General features: G+C 33.1%; 2 protein-coding genes across 5 annotated transcripts; one reads left to right on the top strand and one right to left on the bottom strand.

Moving 5' to 3' along the window:
- The first annotated feature begins 2,630 nt into the window (after window positions 1-2,630).
- On the top strand, window positions 2,631-8,878 carry LOC107424607 (uncharacterized). Of its 3 annotated transcripts, none has more exons than XM_048463241.2 (14): window positions 2,631-3,115; window positions 3,252-3,740; window positions 5,165-5,302; window positions 5,569-5,650; window positions 5,879-5,955; window positions 6,180-6,289; window positions 6,602-6,719; window positions 6,827-6,943; window positions 7,057-7,148; window positions 7,430-7,523; window positions 7,646-7,724; window positions 7,847-7,938; window positions 8,225-8,368; window positions 8,518-8,878. In XM_048463241.2, exons 2-14 carry the CDS (start codon window positions 3,426-3,428, stop codon window positions 8,542-8,544), a joined length of 1,485 nt encoding a protein of 494 aa, XP_048319198.2. In that variant the 5' UTR covers window positions 2,631-3,115; window positions 3,252-3,425; the 3' UTR covers window positions 8,545-8,878. The 3 variants fall into 3 exon arrangements, with proteins under 3 accessions (XP_048319198.2, XP_048319199.2, XP_060669710.1); XM_048463242.2 differs by having other exon boundaries at window positions 2,636-3,115; window positions 7,457-7,523; XM_060813727.1 differs by lacking the exons at window positions 2,631-3,115; window positions 3,252-3,740 and adding an exon at window positions 4,874-5,026.
- Window positions 8,879-12,375: 3,497 nt separating this feature from the next.
- LOC107431811 (xyloglucan endotransglucosylase protein 34) lies at window positions 12,376-15,082 on the bottom strand. Of its 2 annotated transcripts, none has more exons than XM_048463093.2 (5): window positions 14,763-15,082; window positions 14,441-14,640; window positions 14,164-14,264; window positions 13,884-14,077; window positions 12,376-13,207 (listed from the first exon to the last, which is right to left on the bottom strand). In XM_048463093.2, the coding sequence occupies exons 2-5, from the start codon at window positions 14,631-14,633 to the stop codon at window positions 12,808-12,810; spliced, it is 888 nt and encodes a 295-aa protein (XP_048319050.1). In that variant the 5' UTR covers window positions 14,634-14,640; window positions 14,763-15,082; the 3' UTR covers window positions 12,376-12,807. The 2 variants fall into 2 exon arrangements, with proteins under 2 accessions (XP_048319050.1, XP_015898303.1); XM_016042817.4 differs by having other exon boundaries at window positions 14,441-14,637; window positions 14,763-15,080.
- Window positions 15,083-18,341: the final 3,259 nt, after the last annotated feature.

The following is an 18,341-nucleotide window of genomic DNA, read 5'->3' as shown; positions in this document are numbered from 1 at the left end:
TGTTGTATCCTAGAGCACAATCATTCAAGGTGTTAGTCAAGAATGATTGTTGTTGGTTCTTGGTTCTTGATTTTGTTTTTTTTTTTTTTTTTTTTGGGTTTGTTAAGGTTTTGTTTCTGGTTTTAATGGAGGTTTAGGGTTCTTGAGAAGGTTGTTAGCTTTTAGGAAGAAGAAGAAACCAAAATGTAGTAGTTGAGAGAGAGAGAGCCAAAAATGTTGTTTTTCAAAATCTGTTTATTGAATATTTTCTTTCTCAACGTTTTTCATTACAATTTTTATACTTTTAAATATATCAAAAAGACAATAAGGCATGCTGCCATATTGAGCAATAAATACAAAAGCATTAAAAGTAACCAACCAAGGCAAACTACCTCAACTAACTCTAATCAATGTGCTGGGCATGCAAGAAACCTTCTTTAATGGGCAGTTCAGCTTGTCTAAAACATTTGAATTTGAAAACCAGCTCCATTTGACTTGAAAATTGGAGGGAAGCCTTTTTGAATATTAAACTATGTTCTAGCCAAAAACCAGATAAAACAAAGTCCATTTACCCATTCAAAAATAATCAAACCCGAGGCAGTTTTGCCCAGTTTTCTGGGCAACAAAACTGCACAAGGGTCAGATTGTTTTGGGCTTAACTCTTCCTTCCCAGCTCCAAATTGGGCCTTTTTTTTGCTGCTTCTTCCTCTACATATCTAATTTATCATATCCAAAATTCAGGTCCAAATCCTAAACCTACTTCAAACGGCATCCAAGGAAGTGGACTTATGTTGTTGGAAATACAATTCCAGCAATTAGACAAAAAAGGCCTTAAGCTAGATAATGAGCTTAGGGCATTACAAAAAGGATATTGTTCTTAAACATTACAAGATAAAATAAAATGCATAAATATTTGGTCTTTGATGTTGCAAAACAAAAAGTGCAAGTGTAATCGAACTATCTTGCACATTGTGGCAAGATCACCATATTTCAACAACATATACTTAAGGATTCGGCTAAATATCTTTTTTTAAACAATTTTTTTTTCTTTCTTCTTTTTTTTCATGTTTTACTTATTCTTAATTCTTTTTTAACTCTTTTTTTTTTTAACAAAAAAGAAAAAAGGTATTCTTAAAAAATAAAAAAATGATGAAAAAAACTTGTGCAAGAAACAGTTGACATAGCTTTGATCGTGTTTCCAAAACAAGGCCTAAGCCGGCCTTTTAGAACACTGATAATTACCCGTCTATCAATCCTGAATTACTTGTCACTCGTTACGCGAAATAATATTGTACTTATCTGAGCACTAAAAATTATATTATTCCATCCATCGTCTAGACCCTGCCCAGCCGGCAACCTTTTTTTTGAGCTTTTGAAGTGAGTTGCTTTTACGTGTCAAAGCTGAAGACCATGAGATTGAGTCCCACTGGTGGCATTCTTTGATTGGATATATATATGTAGGCTCTTGATTTCTTTCTGCATCTCACTCTCATTCTTCGTCTTATTATTGGTTCTGGTAACCGACTTCTAATTCCATTACTCAATCCAGCACATCCACTTCCAATACGTAGATCGGTACCTAACCTCACATCATACGCAATTAAAAAAACTCTTCTTAGTTTCCATGCCATTCATTTTGTTTACATCAACGTAATCCTTCATAAATTATTATGTAACTAAATTTTGTTTGGGCTCAGCATTTTTTTTTTATTTTTTAAATTTTATTTGTATTTCTGTTATTATTGTTCTTACAGATAGAATATTACCAGCATGCTCTTCCAAATAAAAAAATAAAAAATAAATAAAGAGAATATCAGCCACAAGTCAAAACTTTTGGGGCAGTTCGAGTGGGCTGCGGAATGCTTGTGCTTTCTTGGGCTTAGGGCAGTATCTTGTCCATTTGATCATCGGATAATGGAGTTGGGAATCTTTGCTTTCTTTTTATTTTTCCATATAAATATAATAACCGCCAATAAAAAAGATAAAGTAAAATAAAAGTTATTAAAAAAGAGGCTGGACAGATTCACAGCCTTCCCTCATACGGAAGCGTGGGGCAGGAGCAGGGGCAGGGGCAGGGGAGTACAAATTCCCCTTTGATAACATACATGGCAGAGTGGCAGTGGGCACATGAAAAGTTCAATGCCAAGCAATTTATATATACATATAAGATGAATTTACAACCATCCAACGCAACACATCTAAATGTAGAAAAGAAAACAAATCAAATCGTAGGCTATTTATCATGCTTTTCACAATAATTCAAGTCGGTTCTTCTTATGAATGGAATTTAGCCTCTTTTTTATTTTTATTTTTTTATATATAATTTGATTTCCCTCCAACTTAGAAAGCAGCATCATTTTTTTTTTATTCTTTTTTAAAAAAAGTAAAGGGACCACCATGAAAGACCATCAGGTTCAAGTAGAATTTCTGTAATTACCTTTTTAGATTTATTTTTTATTATCATTTTCTCATTTGGAAGAAACCAAGAGGCAGAGGATATACGTTGGCCTTTCCCTCTCTAGAGAAGCAGTTAGTTAATAGGAGTCCACACGTCTCCCAAACCAAAAATTGATGAGAAATTTTATATATTAATTAAATTAATTATTTTATATATATATATATATATATTATAAGAGTTTTTAAGTATTAGGATTTGAACTGATTTGGATATGATTTTGTTTATAGCCAGCTTGTGCACATTTAGTTTCCTTTGATTAACAATATACCCTTTTTCCTAGTGGAGGTGGTGTTTTAGTACAAATAGGTTTCTAAAATAAATTAAACATATATACACGATATTGTACACATATACAATAGTGTTTTAATTTATTCGATAAAGACTTCTATAATTATGTATTGTTTCGTTCATTTTGTTTCCTTGGGTGATGCCAAACACAAATATAATATTACTGGTCTAATTCCACTATTGTGTTTGTTTTGGCAATGATTAGGTAAAGAAAAAGGCGATGAAGGTTTAGGAATTAATTAAGGCAGGGGAAGTTCAGGGGATAATCATAGTGGTCTCTGTAGGAAAGAAGAGAGCAGATACTGTGTTGCGGTTATTTTTAATTTGGTGTCATTGGTTGGGCGGAGGAGATAAAGAAAGATATATTCTGTTCTGTACACATCTTAAAAGGTAGATATTTTTTTAATTAGGTTTCTATAATAAATATATATATATATTATATAATAATAATAATATCTATAAGGTCTCGTATGGTATATATATTGAGGATTGACGATGATATTTTGTATTGATGATTCATGGAAAGCAATCTGGCACATTTGACGTTGGCTTCTCCATCGACATCCGCATCGGCATTGGCGTGCGTTTGTTGAATGCAAAGTAAAATAAGAAGCGACAGCTAGCATTGCTGCAAGTGCAACAGCAGCAACAAACAGAACACAGAGAGAGAGAGAGAGAGAGAGAGAGAGAGAGAGAGAGCATGGGACCATACGAGCGTATCAAAGGCCATGAATATGAAGACGATGATGATGAGAAGATCGGTGCTGCAGGAAGAATATTATTGGTGGATCAGAAGAAAAAGATCATCCGCGGCCGAAGCGATGATGATGTTCATAAAGATAAAGATAAAGATATTGAAATGGGCCTCTATGCTAAAGCCAAAGCCAACAATCCCAACGCCTCGGCCTCCGCCGCCTCCTGCTCCTCTTCATTTACTTCAAAGTCCCACCACCACCACCAAAAACAACTCCACCGTCTTATTTCCCTCGACGTTTTTCGCGGTCTCACTGTGGCGGTAATTCTTCTCCTCCTTCCTTCTCATTTTTATTTTTTTTATTTTTCAGTTTATTCTTTTTTCTACATTTTTTTTAATTGTTTAAAAAAATAACAGTAATAATAATACATACGCATATTTCTGGTAGTAGTGGGGTGAGGTAAATTTCCAAATTCAATTTGATTTGTATTATTATGATATGATATGCATGGGCGGTGGACTGGAATGAGTGTTGCCGAAAGAATCAGTCATACTCTAATAAATTGCAGTTGCAGAGATCTGGTCCATCTCCAACGTTTTATTTATTTATTTATTTTTTTTTTATTGGAGATTGGAAAGGAGTGACTGGCTGTTCTACACTAAAGTCGTCTTTCGCCACTTCCACAACAAGCTTTACGACATCGTTTTTAGGGCTGTTGAGCTAGTATAGTAGTCTCTCTTCTAATTCTTTACCTCTCCTTGAGTCTTCACAATCACAAGTTAAAACATATCCGCAGGGGACCCACGAATCAATTTCAATTCCAATTTCAAATCAACTTCGCACACATATTGGAAGAAATACGTAGCTATTTCAGATAGACTTTTTCTTTTTCTCCGCCTTTTCCGTGCTTTTTACTGTTTATTTATTTTTGGGAATTAGTAATAAATGAGAACATAGCGATCGATGCCACTTTTTTTTTTTTTTTCTTATATATATATGAGGAGTTATTCAATAAATAATATTTCCGTCTCTATCTACTCCCAATAAGATATTGTAAGATTTAATTACCAAAAAATATAAGATATCATAATATTTTTACATAAATATATATATATATATATATATATATATCCTTTTGCGTTTCTTTTCAAAATTATTTTTAATTATTATTTTTCAAGAAGTAGATTTTCCTTTTTTTTTTTTTTAAATTGTAACCTTACACTTGAAACAAACAAAATGGAAGTATTTTTCATCCTAAATTTAAAAAGGTCTTTTTTAATTATTTATGTTATTTTATTTGTTTATTATTATTATTATTATTTTGAGGGTGTAGGGTGGTGAAATATTAAAGCAATGGTTCTATCATTCTATATATGTTTGTTATATATGTGGCATGGGTATAACACCGCCACTTGCCAGTTCTAAGATGCCAGAATTAGAATACATTTAGAAGGCATAATATTGAACTTAATTCCCCAGGCTTGGATCATATAAGATACAATTATACTATGGTTCATCAATCTAATATCTCTTTCGATATTTAATTTGACACAATTTGGACAATATCTTTGCCAGTGCCATACATATATAAAATATATAAGAAAATGTAGGAGTGCTCACCTTAATATGAGCCGCTATGGATAGTAGCTACCATATAAACATAGTTATTTATTCATTTATTTTCATTAGAAAAATAAATTGTTATAATTTCTAAATTTCTTCTTCTTGTTTTCTAATTGAGCAGCTAATGATATTCGTGGACGATGCCGGTGGAGTGCTGCCTGCTGTCAACCATTCACCGTGGAATGGATTAACTCTTGCAGATTTTGTCATGCCATTTTTCCTCTTTATCGTTGGTGTTTCACTCTCTCTTACCTATAAGGTATCCATCTATTATTCTCTGATACTTTATTCACTTTAGATTTTGGTGTTTATAGACTATGCATTGTGTATATAATATATATATATATATATTGTAACAAATTAAGACCATAATATATATATATATATATTCACTTCCTTCCGCATAGTCACTTTCATATATGGATGTCTAGCTATCGAATCTTGCAAGCACATATGTTTCATTTTGTGCTACCTCTGTTTAATTAGCTTAATTTTTATATCTAGTAAATTATTATTTTGGTACAGAAATTGTCATGCAGAGCTGATGCAACTAGGAAGGCAACGTTACGGACGCTGAAGCTTCTACTGCTAGGCCTTTTTCTTCAAGGTGATCCCTACACTATTGTCCTGCATTTTTGTGGTTCAACCATATATATAAATATAAATATATATTTATATTTATATATGTTGGTCACTGCCACTGATTATTATGAGATATCAAATTGTTTAAATTACTGCAGAATTATGCTGCGTTTGCCATTTTTGAGAATCTATGCTAGCAATTATTAAAATATATATGCGCTTAATAAAGCTTATCGTTTTATCCTATCTGTAGGAGGTTTTCTCCATGGCCTTAATGATTTAACTTATGGTGTGGATATCGAACATATGAGATGGACGGGTATACTACAGGTATGCGCTATGTCTAATTGTTTGTCCCCAAGAATATATTGTTTACGGTTAGTAGAAACTTGAGAGCAGAAACTGCTGCTGACGGTATTTTCATTTCTTCTGTAACTAAATTTGTCCTGGCTGGAAAGTTGAGTCCAGAATGAGAAGTTTTTGTCTAGTTTGATTACTGTGCCAGATTTAAAATTTTATTGGCTCAAAATTAACAAATGTTCTTAATTCTCTAGAGAATTGCAGTTGCATATTTTGTAGCGGCATTATGTGAGATTTGGCTAAAGGCTGGTGACGAAAATATTGATTCCAGATTGTCTATGCTGAGAAAATATGGGTTTCAGTGGTAAGTATGAATACTTTTAATTGCATATAGATTTTTAATTGCATATAGATTTTGACTTCATTGGTTATATGTATATATATATATATATATATATGTTATATATAAGATTTTCCTAATCAACCTGATTTTATTATAGCGGAATTCTTACGTATCAAATCTTAAATCTTAGCGATTACTCATACTATCTAGGATTATAAATTTGAATTTAAATATTAATTATCATTTAATTTAATGATTAGATCTTTACAAGTACTTACCATTGATAATTTTTACCAATCTGTGTTATCACAGTTTATAATTTTTTTTTTGCAGGGCTGTGGCTTTGTTGCTCACTACTATATATCTTTCATTATTATACGGACTATATGTTCCTAGTTGGGAATACCAGATTCCGGTGGGAACATCTGTGTCTCCACCAAAAATATTTTCAGTGAGCTAGCCTCAATTTGATATTTTCCTTTTATAAACATTAATTTTCTTTTATATATTAAAGTGGTGTACGTGGGTGGATGAGTGACCTTTTATCCATCTGCACAGGTAAAATGTGGAGTAAGGGGTAACACAGGACCAGCTTGTAATGCTGTTGGAATGATCGATCGTAAGATATTTGGTATTCAGCATTTATACAGAAGGCCAGTATATTCACGAACAAAGGTCTGTTTCTTTCTTTTAAGATGTTAATCTTGTTGGCCAAAACTTGTATACCTACTGCTTCCACCTTTATTATGTGATTCTTAATCAGTTGACGTCATTGAATTAATTTACAGCAATGCAGTATTAACTCCCCAGACTATGGCCCACTACCTGCTGATGCTCCTTCATGGTGTCAAGCCCCTTTTGATCCTGAAGGACTTCTAAGGTGTATATGAAATTTCTTGTTATTTCACCCTCTACATCATTTTTAACCAATGAATTATGTATGATCTACATACGACGGAGTAGGAATACTAGTTTGGGACTGGCCAATTTAAGAGGGGAATTACGTATTTCTTTGTGCTCCACCGTACACACACACACACACACACACACACACACATATATATATATATATATATATGTATATATTTATACATATGTGAAATTGTATCTGTACTCTTTAGGTACTTATTGCCCTTAACTATTTGTGTTACAATTTCCTAGCTATAACTTTTTACTCCGCGGTTGTAGTTCAGTGATGGCCATCGTCACCTGCTTGGTTGGTTTGCACTATGGGCACATCATTGTACATTTAAAGGTAGGTCAATGTCACATGACATGTAAGTAGCTTACGTAAATATTATAATTCCACTGGAATGAAGGATTTAAATATATATATATATATATATTTGTATAATTATGTTGATCGATCGAATGCAGGATCATAGGGATAGAATACTTCACTGGATGATTCCGTCTTCTTCACTTGTAGTGTTGGGACTTGCCTTGGATTTGCTTGGTAAAAATTATTTTCTTAAATTTAGTATTAATTTACATATTTATATATGATGAGATTTTGGTCATGTAGAGTAGTGAGTTACTCATGATCAGGGCATCACGTGCTTTTGTCGTTGGTTGCAGGGATGCATCTAAACAAGCCTCTTTACACATTAAGTTATATGTGTTTCACCGCGGGTGCTGCTGGCATTCTCTTTGTGGGAATTTACATCATGGTTGGACATCTAATCTAATACTTAATGTTGAAAACAATGATAATAATGTTTTGATTTTTGTAATATATTAGTGCACTTGTTAACGTTACGGGGCTTTGATTTTGTCGCAATACTTGCTGATTTCGTTAATTGTATATGTTTTGTTTCCTTTTATTTTTTATTTTGGTAATTTGTTTTATTTCCTTAATGGTATTGGAAGTGATGTCTGTCTGATGCATAATATATATATATATATATATATATATCTTGTGAGTAAATATGTTTTTTGATTGAATGAATTTGACAGGTTGATGTATGCGGATATAGGCGAATGACAGTGTTGATGGAGTGGATGGGAATGCATGCGTTGATGATATACATACTAGCAGCTTGCAATGTTTTGCCAGTTGTCCTTCAGGGATTCTATTGGAGACAGCCTCAGAACAACATTGTAAGATGAATTAATAATTTAACTATCTAGTATTGTATACCCGCTGTTTTAATTACTAGTGGCTGATATTCTTTTCTACTATTATTCATCATCATCTATTGTATCCAATTGCGTACTTTTTTCTTTTTTTTTTCAATTATCTCTGGCAGCTTCGGTTAATTGGAATTGGAAAATGACGAGCTATAGAATCGCGTTTAGAAGTTCAATTGCAAAGTTGAATTGCAGTTTTGGACTTCGAGCCTCGCATATATACCCAACCGAGAGAGACACTAAAGATAAAGAGAGACCAAAGATAAAGAGAGACAGAGGTTTTGTACTTAGGAGGCAAATATGTGGGCAGATTATTTGAGATTTCTCTGTTTAGGCAACTTGATATGTAAGCTGCGACTAGGGGAAATCCAACTTTAAAATATATATATATATATATATATAGTCTTAGAGGTTTGTATAGTATATACATACATATTATCAAATTATTAGATATTGAGATTAATAGTTAAAGAGTTGTTCGATGTTTTTTTTTTTTTTTTTCCTCTTTTTACTTTTGGTCATCAAGCTAATTCTTGAATATTGCTCATGTAAGAATGTTAAAAAGCAATGGACAACGTACATCAAATTTGATTGGCTGCAAAGGAAAAGGAAAATAAATAAAAAAATAGTACATAATGAAGATGAGTAAGGAAAATAGAATGCAAGAGAAGCTTAAAAAAAAAAAAAAGTACACGATGAAGATGAGTTAGGTAAAGAGAATGCAAGAGAAGTCCGGAGATGAATTCCTATATAGAAAAATGGAATGTGGTTTGTGTGGTATATATAGCTTCCATTGCCATGAAACAAATAATAAATGAAATTCGGAGCAAAGTGCAAGAGTGGTGGAGAAGAATTTTGATCAATCAATGTCATGTTGGTAATGAAATATGGTATACATAGTGTGAAAAATGGTGAGGGCGAAAGGAAAAGCTGCAGCAAGAAGGGATATAAATGACCAATGACCCCATATATATATATATATATATATATGTATGTGTGCACGGATTCCTTGGGTGAGTATGAATAACGATAAGAAGATTAGCACGCTACGCATTCCAAGGTTTCTTGCAGCAGTTGTTCACACTTAAATACTTACTATTATGAAATTGCCTTCAAATGATATTCTCCATGATGGTAAGGGCCGAACGAGACAGTCTGGGCCTTGTGGGCCTGCTTGTTGTGGTCAGTGACGCTGCCGCTGGCTGATACTTGGAGGATTGATCGTTGCCTTTCCTCCGGTGTTTTCTTTATGTTGAAACATCTATCACGTTCTCTACCTCTTCATTCACTTGAATAACCCATGTATACACGTGTATATATATATATAAAAAAAATTTATTGTGCAAATATTTATATTTTTTTTATTGTATGTATGTTTTAAAAAATTATGATTTTTGAAAAAAATTTACTTTTATATAATAATATTGATGGTAATGTTTTTAAAAATTATCATCGCTGAACAACCATATATATATATATATATATGCTCTCCAATCCTCATGCATCTTAAGTCTTCACCCAATTAATTAATTCTTATATATATATATATATATATATCAACTATATTAACTAGGTCAAAATCATATCTTTAATATTAAAACTAATGTAAGAAGTTTTTTTTTTCAACATTTAGATAACAGGACTAAGATGTAAAATTATATTTAAAAAATATTACTTATCAACACTAGAGAATGATAATTAGTAATATTTACGTGCTAAATGGTAATTTAAATGGTGATCATTAAAAAAATTATTTTTGAGATTTTAGTATAAATAATATTCGAATTAAATGTTCCAATTAAATTTTATTACATAAGTTGATCATTATCATCAATAATAATAAATATTAAAATTTTTATATTTATTAATTATCAATTTCCAACCATATTTGCTTTTTTTAAATATAATTTTAATGTGTCACTTATTTAAATTTAATTATTTTTAAATTTTAAATTCTAATAATATATAATTCAATGACTAATAAAAAAAATCTAGCTTAAAATTATCAAGTTATCTTGTATAAACTTAATTGATATATATTACTTTATATATATATATATATATATATATATGCACATTTAGATAGAGACTACAATATTTTAAATTATATTAAACTAAAGAGGCGAGGGGATTTAACCCGCGTCTGATTTAACTCGGAATTTGAATATGTATTCTGACAAGCCTATGAATATATGATATGATATATAACAGAACAACAAACAGCTAGCATTGTTATTACCACACAAAACAAAAAAAAAAACAGCTAGCATTGTGTATTTTTTAGAACATCATGATTCCCTATTGTAGTTCAGGCACAAAGGCGCAAGTACAAATTACTTCCATCACTTTTCAGCCCAAAAAAAAACAAAAAAATTACTCCCATCACTTCAGCCGAAGCCAAGGAATATGGTAATATTCCTTAAAAAATTTATTTAACTTTTTTTAGTTTTGCGTGGTGAAGTTTAAATTCCAAAATGGAATTTCCTATTTCATCTGGATTTTTCAAATTTGTACCAATTAGGATTTAACTCCTCGCATTTTAAAATTACAAGCATACCTTTAGATAGTGTAGATGATATTAATGTTAGAGGTAGGACTGAAAACAATCTAGGCATAAATAATGAATTTTGAAAAATAGAGGAAAAATTTACGTTTTTAAAACTAGAAAGGTCGAATTATATATAAGCTAAAAATCTTAGAAATAAATAAATAAATAAGCGCACCTAGAACTCTTAAATATTAGATAAACCACGTTTTATTCACTTATTTTGCAGTTAGTGACACTTCTCCCTCGCCTTCAACTTGGAGAAGGAAGTTCACTTTTTGCTTTCTTGATCTACAGATTCTTTACACATCGATCAGCAATAAGAGAGGAAAACTTTATCGGAACATTTTTCTCCTTGGAAAGGAAAATTACATGGTATAAAGTTCTAAAGAAATTTAACTGCAATTTTCGTACGTAATAGATTTTTATTTTTCGGCAGCGCTAATTTCATTAATTTTAATTGTAATTTTTTGAAATTTTAGCAATATTATTCTAGATTTAATATATACGTTCATGTAATTTTATTATTCAACATATTCAATATATATATCAAAAGAATTGTCATTATAGTTTTAAATATGTATTACTAAAAAAAAAAAAGAAAAAAAGAGGAAAGTTAATCAAGCCGCATAAATATTTTTCTTATAAGATTCTATCTCAAATTGTTCCCGTTAAAACGAGTTCCTGTATTTGTCACTAACATGCCATAGGTGGAGAAGTTGTCAAAATATTAATTTTGATATATCATAAGTTAAACAAATCTGGTTAGGGATGTGTTTCTTGTTTTGATTTTTAATCTTGCTTAAGAAAAGTTTTTCGCGCTTAATGCTTCATGTAAATTTTTGAGTTGAATAAAATTCTTACGCATTAAAAGAGGACTTGTAATAATTGAAGAAATATGATCTGTAAAACGAAAGAAAAAGACAAAACTTGAAATACCATGATGCATACGAAAGTAGCCGAGTGAATGAAAATTTTCAACAACCGGTGGAAAGAGGGGTTTGAAAATGTGTGAAAAGATGCTCTTTTATCTTTCGATGGGGCCCAACATTACACTCTAAAGATAGCTAACAACTAATTGATAATTACCCATATTTATCTCATTTCTATGGTTGTTGACGATTATCTCTGCTGTATTCATTATACAATGAAAAAGCTACCGCACAGCTCATGTTGATGTTGAATTTACGCAGAGCAGGCAGAGGTTGGCATGCACTATGCACGTCACGTGAAGCCTCTTCCTCTTTTTGTGCAATTAAAATTAATTAATAAATTGAATAACATAGATAAGATAGCTGCACACGGCACAACTTTAACCCCCTTTTTTTTTTTTTTTTTTTTTTTTTTAGCTGAAAGCACACCTTTAACCTTGCTTTACCATTGTCATGCAAATTAAATAAAAAAATAGTGAAATGTAGAATAACGATACTAATTGAAACAAAGAATTAATGAGTCCACGTATAGATTGGAGGAATACATAAGATACAATATTTTTAGTAAACAATCTAATTGAAGTTCAACCGAATCCCAGCTGAACTCATAACCCAATGATATTGATGATTGACACTTTTAGACTTGGTAGATGTGATAGAAGAAGACAAAGGCCACCAATAAATCACTCGCTTAAACACCCCTACCCTCGCCTACAATATCCACATATATATATATATATAGAGAGAGAGAGAGAGAGAGAGATGGTGAGTCAATGAGAGTGATATGTTGGTGTATACAATCAACAATAATACTATGTTCTACCTTTTTTACCCAAAAAAAAAAAAACCATGATTCTTTCTTCAATATATATATAAATATATATTATATAAATCACTGGGTCTGGTGATAATGATGATGGTGATCACCTGGATCATATGTCTCTGTCTGGCTTGCATTCTGGTGGGAGAGATGGGTATCTCTTTCTATCGGTGCAATAGTTGTAGATTGTGTATTTAGCACGGACCCACTTCAACCTTCCGTATTGATATGCGTCAAGGTCTCGAAAGTCCTTCTGGTCCCACCATCTCTTTCCTTGGGTAGCGCAGAACTTGGCTTCGACCGACGCCTCGCACCCGTCGATGTGGAAACCCCTGTAAGACGCGATGAATGGGGCCTTGGACCAGTCCGTCTTCTCAAGCCCACCTCTTGTGGCCCAATCATCGGCGTTCCAGAGGCTGGAGTAGATCTTCATGGGTTGGTTGAATGGGAATTTCACTCCCAAGTTTGGCAAATTCTTGAACACCCTGATTGGTACGTCGTCCACGAGGAATCTGATTCATTGCATCCAAATCCAACCCCACCACCCATCATATCAATACTACAATTTTATACATATAAAATCCACAAGCCCACCATTTCTTTCAAAAAAGGGGGAAAAACGAAAAAAGAAAAAGAAAAAGTTGGACTCCTATTCCCATAATTTTGTTTCAAAGATTTGTCGGTCTATTGACTATCACGTCGACAAAACTAAAAACCCGCAGGGTTGGAAAACTAAACAATCCTCCTCAGTCCTCTCCATCCTAGGAGAGAACCAAAATGGACAACCATAAAATACAAACCCATCTCCTTCATTTTATTTTATTATTTATTTTTTTCACTTTACCTTTGTTTTCTACTAATCAGACGACTTGATTATTTTTGTCGGAAAAATTAACTCATTTAAGCCGTATCTATCCAATTAAGGCATACAACTTGTCATGTTCACCGAAATTTCTATATTATATATTTTGGAAAGCAATTTGTTTTCGAGGAAGCCGGTAAGCCCCTCTGTGTTCAATAAAACCATCTTAAATGTATTCACCAATCTAATTGATAACGCTAGAGATAATATCGGCACGGCGCATACCACCAGCAAAGAATCCCATTTAAGATGCGTCTAATTTCCCTTGTCACATTTTTTTAACGCAGAAAGTGAAGGAAAGAAAAAGAAAAGGAAAAGAAACTCACACAATCTGATAGGAGTTCCAGAGGACGGAGTAGGAGTGGTAATTTATGGTGGGGTCGAACCAAAGGTAAATCCTTTGCTCTCTGTCTCCCTTCCCTCCCGTGAACACATTGGTCTGTACAATGTAGGGCTGCCCTGATCTGTTTCCCAAGAACTCGAAGTCTATCTCATCATGCTCCGAGTTTTGTGAAGATAACTGCAATAAAATTTTCTTTTATAATTAATACATGGTACATATGAGAGAGAGAGAGAGAGAGAGAGAGAGAAGAACATAACACTCACATAGAAAGCAGTCACTGTTCCGGCGGAGTCTCCGGGGACGAGTTTCATTTTCATACTGAAGTGGCCGAACAAGTAGGACCCTTTAGATTGGAAGCCAGTACCTTTTAATTTGCAAAACAAAACAAAACCCAACCCAACCCAACCCAAAGATATTAATTTAAGAACAGCAATCAACGAAGAACAGCGACATGATCAATTTGTTATGTGAAAAGGAGAAAATAAATAAGATGAATGAAAGATATGATGTACTATAGTAGTTCTCCTCTATAATATATACCTGTGTATTTGTCCAATACTAGCTTTATCTCCGTCTCACCAGGGGAGTATTTAATGTGATCAAAAGCCCATGTGGGAGCATAGTTTCTACCAAATGGCACATCTAAAGGCTTCCTTGGGGGAGCTGCCATTATTCCAGAGATCATCATACACACCAGTCCTAGCAACAGCGTCCATTGCTGGTAAGATGCCATTTGTCTACTGGGAAAAAATGAATCAAGAGAAATTTTGCAGTTAAACTGGGTTTAGCTCACTTCATATAAATGTATATATACATATAGCAAAACAAATGAGAAGCGAGGAAAATTGATTGTTTTCCTTACCCTGAGCAGAGCCGAGCAGAGAGAGAGAGAAAGGAAGAGATGTTCGGTGGTGTGATGAGGAAAAGAGGAGGAGAATGCCCTTTTTGTAGGGTGATAATTTATCTACTTACTATAATTGAAGGGTCTCTCGCGCTAAGAGTTATTTTACCAAAGGACAAGTGATTATTTCATTTTGAATGAATACACATATAAAATAACATTAGTACTGGTACAGCTATTATCAATGGCAGTGCCAGTGGGGAGGGTTGTCAATTATTTTTTGTTTTTGGTTTCTTGGATTTTTAAAAATCTTTTTTTTTGGACTGGAGACTGGGGAGGGATTCTATTAATCATGAAGAAATATTGTGAGCAGTGAAATAACAAGGAAACTTGTTATAATTTCAATTTTCCTTTTTTCTTTTTTTTTTCTTTTTTTTTTTTTCTGTCCAGTAAAATATAGGATAGGTTCGTGGGGCTGTTCGTCTGTTGCTATCTTTTTTATGTACCTCTCTGTATAACTCAGAGGCTCGGTCTGTGACTGTGTGTCGCTGTCGCCCATCAGTATATGTTACCATGTGTCATGACTCATGTGTGTGGACAGCGTCGGTCATGACTCATGAGACCCTGCACCTGGGCCACTAGTTAGCTGGGTTCATTTTGATCGCCCTTTTTTCGGCTTTGAAAATTGTATGTTCATTTGGGTTGGGCCACAAGTACTGCCACTACCGGTAATTAACCATCATGTACTAACTTTCTTTTCTTTTATTAATTGTTATTATTATTTTTCTCATGTATTACACACTTTGAATCATGATTGTCTGGTAAATTTATGGTATAGAGGAATTAATATTTGCGTCTAGGCTTGAAGTTGTCATAATGCAGCTGTGCTGCTGCAGCTGCTGGGGCATGTGGTGTAGCAGCGAAGAGCTAGCAAATTAATAATAAAATGATTCAATCTGATTTTGGAGGATTAAAATTTAATTTCTAAGAACTGGAATGGTTAAATGAGATCACGTGCTCAACACAAATAAAAGCTGATTGATGACACAATCCAATCCAACCCCAACCGTGTTTTTTGCTTTAATTGCTTTTTAATTTTTGAACCCATCTAGCCAAAGCCAATGGCAAGGCCAAGCCGAAAGTGGGTTTTGAAACTTAAATGGAAGTTGACTATGATTTGGGACAAGTGCCAGAGAGAGAGAGAGAGAGAGAGAGAGAGGGTCAGATAAAAGTTAATATTATAGAGCTAGCTACCAATAGCATGCATTTTTACAAGGTGGAGGGAAGAGTGAGAGAAGGAGAAGATGGTAAAAGTGGGTTTAGCCGGGGACAAGAGACAAAAAGCGAAAAGAGCCAGAAAGAAAAGGTGAGACTTGAGAGTCGAGACTTAGAGAGAGGAGGTGGATGGGATGATGCACATGGTTTTAGTACAACATGTGGATGGTCTGTCCACACCCAACAGTCTGAAACATGTCCACATGACATTATTATTTAGTGGCGTAATCTGCTCCGAATCGTCTCCCCCAATACCACCCTTTTTTTCACAACATCTTGGAGGGACCCAATCAATCAAACACACACCCCCCATGGGCCATGGTCCATGCCAATTAATGGGATGTGAGTGTGATTTCCCCCGTTTGGACTTTGTGTTCCAGCCTTCTGCTTTCCGTTTCCAGCTTGCATTGCATCTTCCATGTTTATATACATACTCTCCTATCATTATCCGTTGTATCATATTTTTATTTTCATTTATGCATCTCCACTGAACTTGTCTATTAGCCACTTCCAGTTGTCATTTGTTGTCAGATTTCGGTGCCAATCTATTAATTCTCTGTTGCAATCTGTTACTTTTTGTTCTTTTCTCTCCTTTGCCACTTTTTTTTTTTTCTTTTTTTTTTTTTTTGTGTGGCTGAGTCTCCTCTTCTTTACTTGTGTAGCTGCCTGCGTTTCTCATAATCGTGTCTCAGCTCCAACTTTCCTTATTATCTTATATTCATTTCTTTTCATAGAAACTAATGTCGGTTTTTGCTAACAGACTAAGACACATCACACATGTATTGATGTAGACAACATTATACATAAGTCAAAAAAAAACCAACCAAAAAAAAAAAAAAGAAAAAAAGAAAAAACTATTTCAAGTCGAGGGGATATATAGCTAGGAATTAAAGGCTTTGATTGATAATATTAAAAAGCTTAAATTTTTTCTGCTTTACGACGCTTTCTCTTTTAATCCATGCAGGACGTTTAATTTACAGAAACAAAGTTCTTAGCTACAAATGTAAAATCTGTCACTGGAATTATATATTTTTATAATAAAAATAAGAGTTTGTCACGAAGATTTATAGCCAATAAAAGTATGTTTCTAAAAGCAATAAAATCCATCACTAAAAATTTTTTAAGATGGAGGCAAACAAGTTACAAACATACAATTCCTTTACTGACAAAAAAAATTTTAATTATGAAAATTGTTGTAACTAGTGAGCTGTAGCTTAATCACACAAATTTCAGGGACAAACAATATTTTGTCACAAATACATATTTTCTTGTTCAATTTAACATTTGTAGCTAAGAATTTTGTCACATATTTTCATGTTAATATATTTAAAATGAATACTAACTTGATAAATGGATATTATATGTAATAATTTTTAAAGAACGAAAAATTTTAATAATTTCTTGGTTGTTGGGGAAAACTTTGATTTGAAAATAAATTGGACTTTTGAGTTTTGAGATGAAGATAAAATTTAAGTCGATCATCACATCATATTCTTCCACGGTCTTGAAATCTCAAATAAACATGAACATGTTACCATTAAAATCTTTAAATCACACATATATATTTTGTCTCTTTTTAGATAATCAATGATACATGGTTGGTATTTTCCCCCAAAAAAAATATATATATATATATGATACATGGTTGGCATCTCTTTACAAATCCCCAAAATACATGCATCCATGTGTCGCTGAAAGCAGATAACACCGGAACCAGATGGTTTTAGAGCGTGCGTTAATGAGATTGGAATCAAATGGTAGTTGACTTCATAGATATATAAAAATATATACATGCAATGTTTGATTCTCTCATTCCAATCCTACATATAGATATATAGTTATTAAAATATACATCGTGTCTTAAAGCTGGTCCTGCAATGTCAATTTATTTTCAACGTAAAGCTGGTCCTGCAATGTCAATTTATTTTCAACGGTGAAAGCCAACCACATCATCCCGGGGCGCTGGTATTTATTTATATGTATATAAAGTGACGAAATGAATAGCCTTTGAACCCTAGCTGAAAATGCACGCGTGCATGTAGGGAAGGAAGGATCCTATATATTCTATTTCGACTCAAATAATGCAGCATTATTTTATTTGACGTGCAATTTTGGGTTGAGTTAAATTAGGCTAATTAAACATGCATATTCCAAGCATCGAGCTCTTCGGTTCGATTTGCTTCATTTCAAGCTTAATTTGATCTTAACAGTGGGGAATTAATTAATTAATGGTATTTGACATGTGACATCCCAAACTTACATTCACCTTGGCTAGTTTTCTTCTTTTTTCTTTTTTTTTTTCTTCTTCTCTTTCTTCTTTGTGTG

Source organism: Ziziphus jujuba, chromosome 12 (assembly GCF_031755915.1).
Source record: "Ziziphus jujuba cultivar Dongzao chromosome 12, ASM3175591v1".
Classification (NCBI taxonomy): Eukaryota; Viridiplantae; Streptophyta; class Magnoliopsida; order Rosales; family Rhamnaceae; genus Ziziphus; species Ziziphus jujuba.
Note: the sequence above shows the minus strand (reverse complement) of the source record. Positions and strands in the feature narration are given on the sequence as shown.

Excerpts from the sequence above, each read along its gene's own strand:
- LOC107424607 (XM_048463241.2), top strand. The coding sequence starts at position 3,426 with ATGGGACCATACGAGCGTATCAAAGGCCATGAATATGAAGACGATGAT. Across the intron at positions 6,290-6,601 it reads AGAAAATATGGGTTTCAGTG|GGCTGTGGCTTTGTTGCTCA; the intron begins GTAAGTATGAAT and ends TTTTTTTTGCAG. Across the intron at positions 7,149-7,429 it reads GATCCTGAAGGACTTCTAAG|CTATAACTTTTTACTCCGCG; the intron begins GTGTATATGAAA and ends ACAATTTCCTAG.
- LOC107431811 (XM_048463093.2), bottom strand. The coding sequence starts at position 14,633 with ATGGCATCTTACCAGCAATGGACGCTGTTGCTAGGACTGGTGTGTATG. Across the intron at positions 14,078-14,163 it reads GAACAGTGACTGCTTTCTAT|TTATCTTCACAAAACTCGGA; the intron begins GTGAGTGTTATG and ends ATTTTATTGCAG. Across the intron at positions 13,208-13,883 it reads TGGAACTCCTATCAGATTGT|ATTCCTCGTGGACGACGTAC; the intron begins GTGAGTTTCTTT and ends GCAATGAATCAG.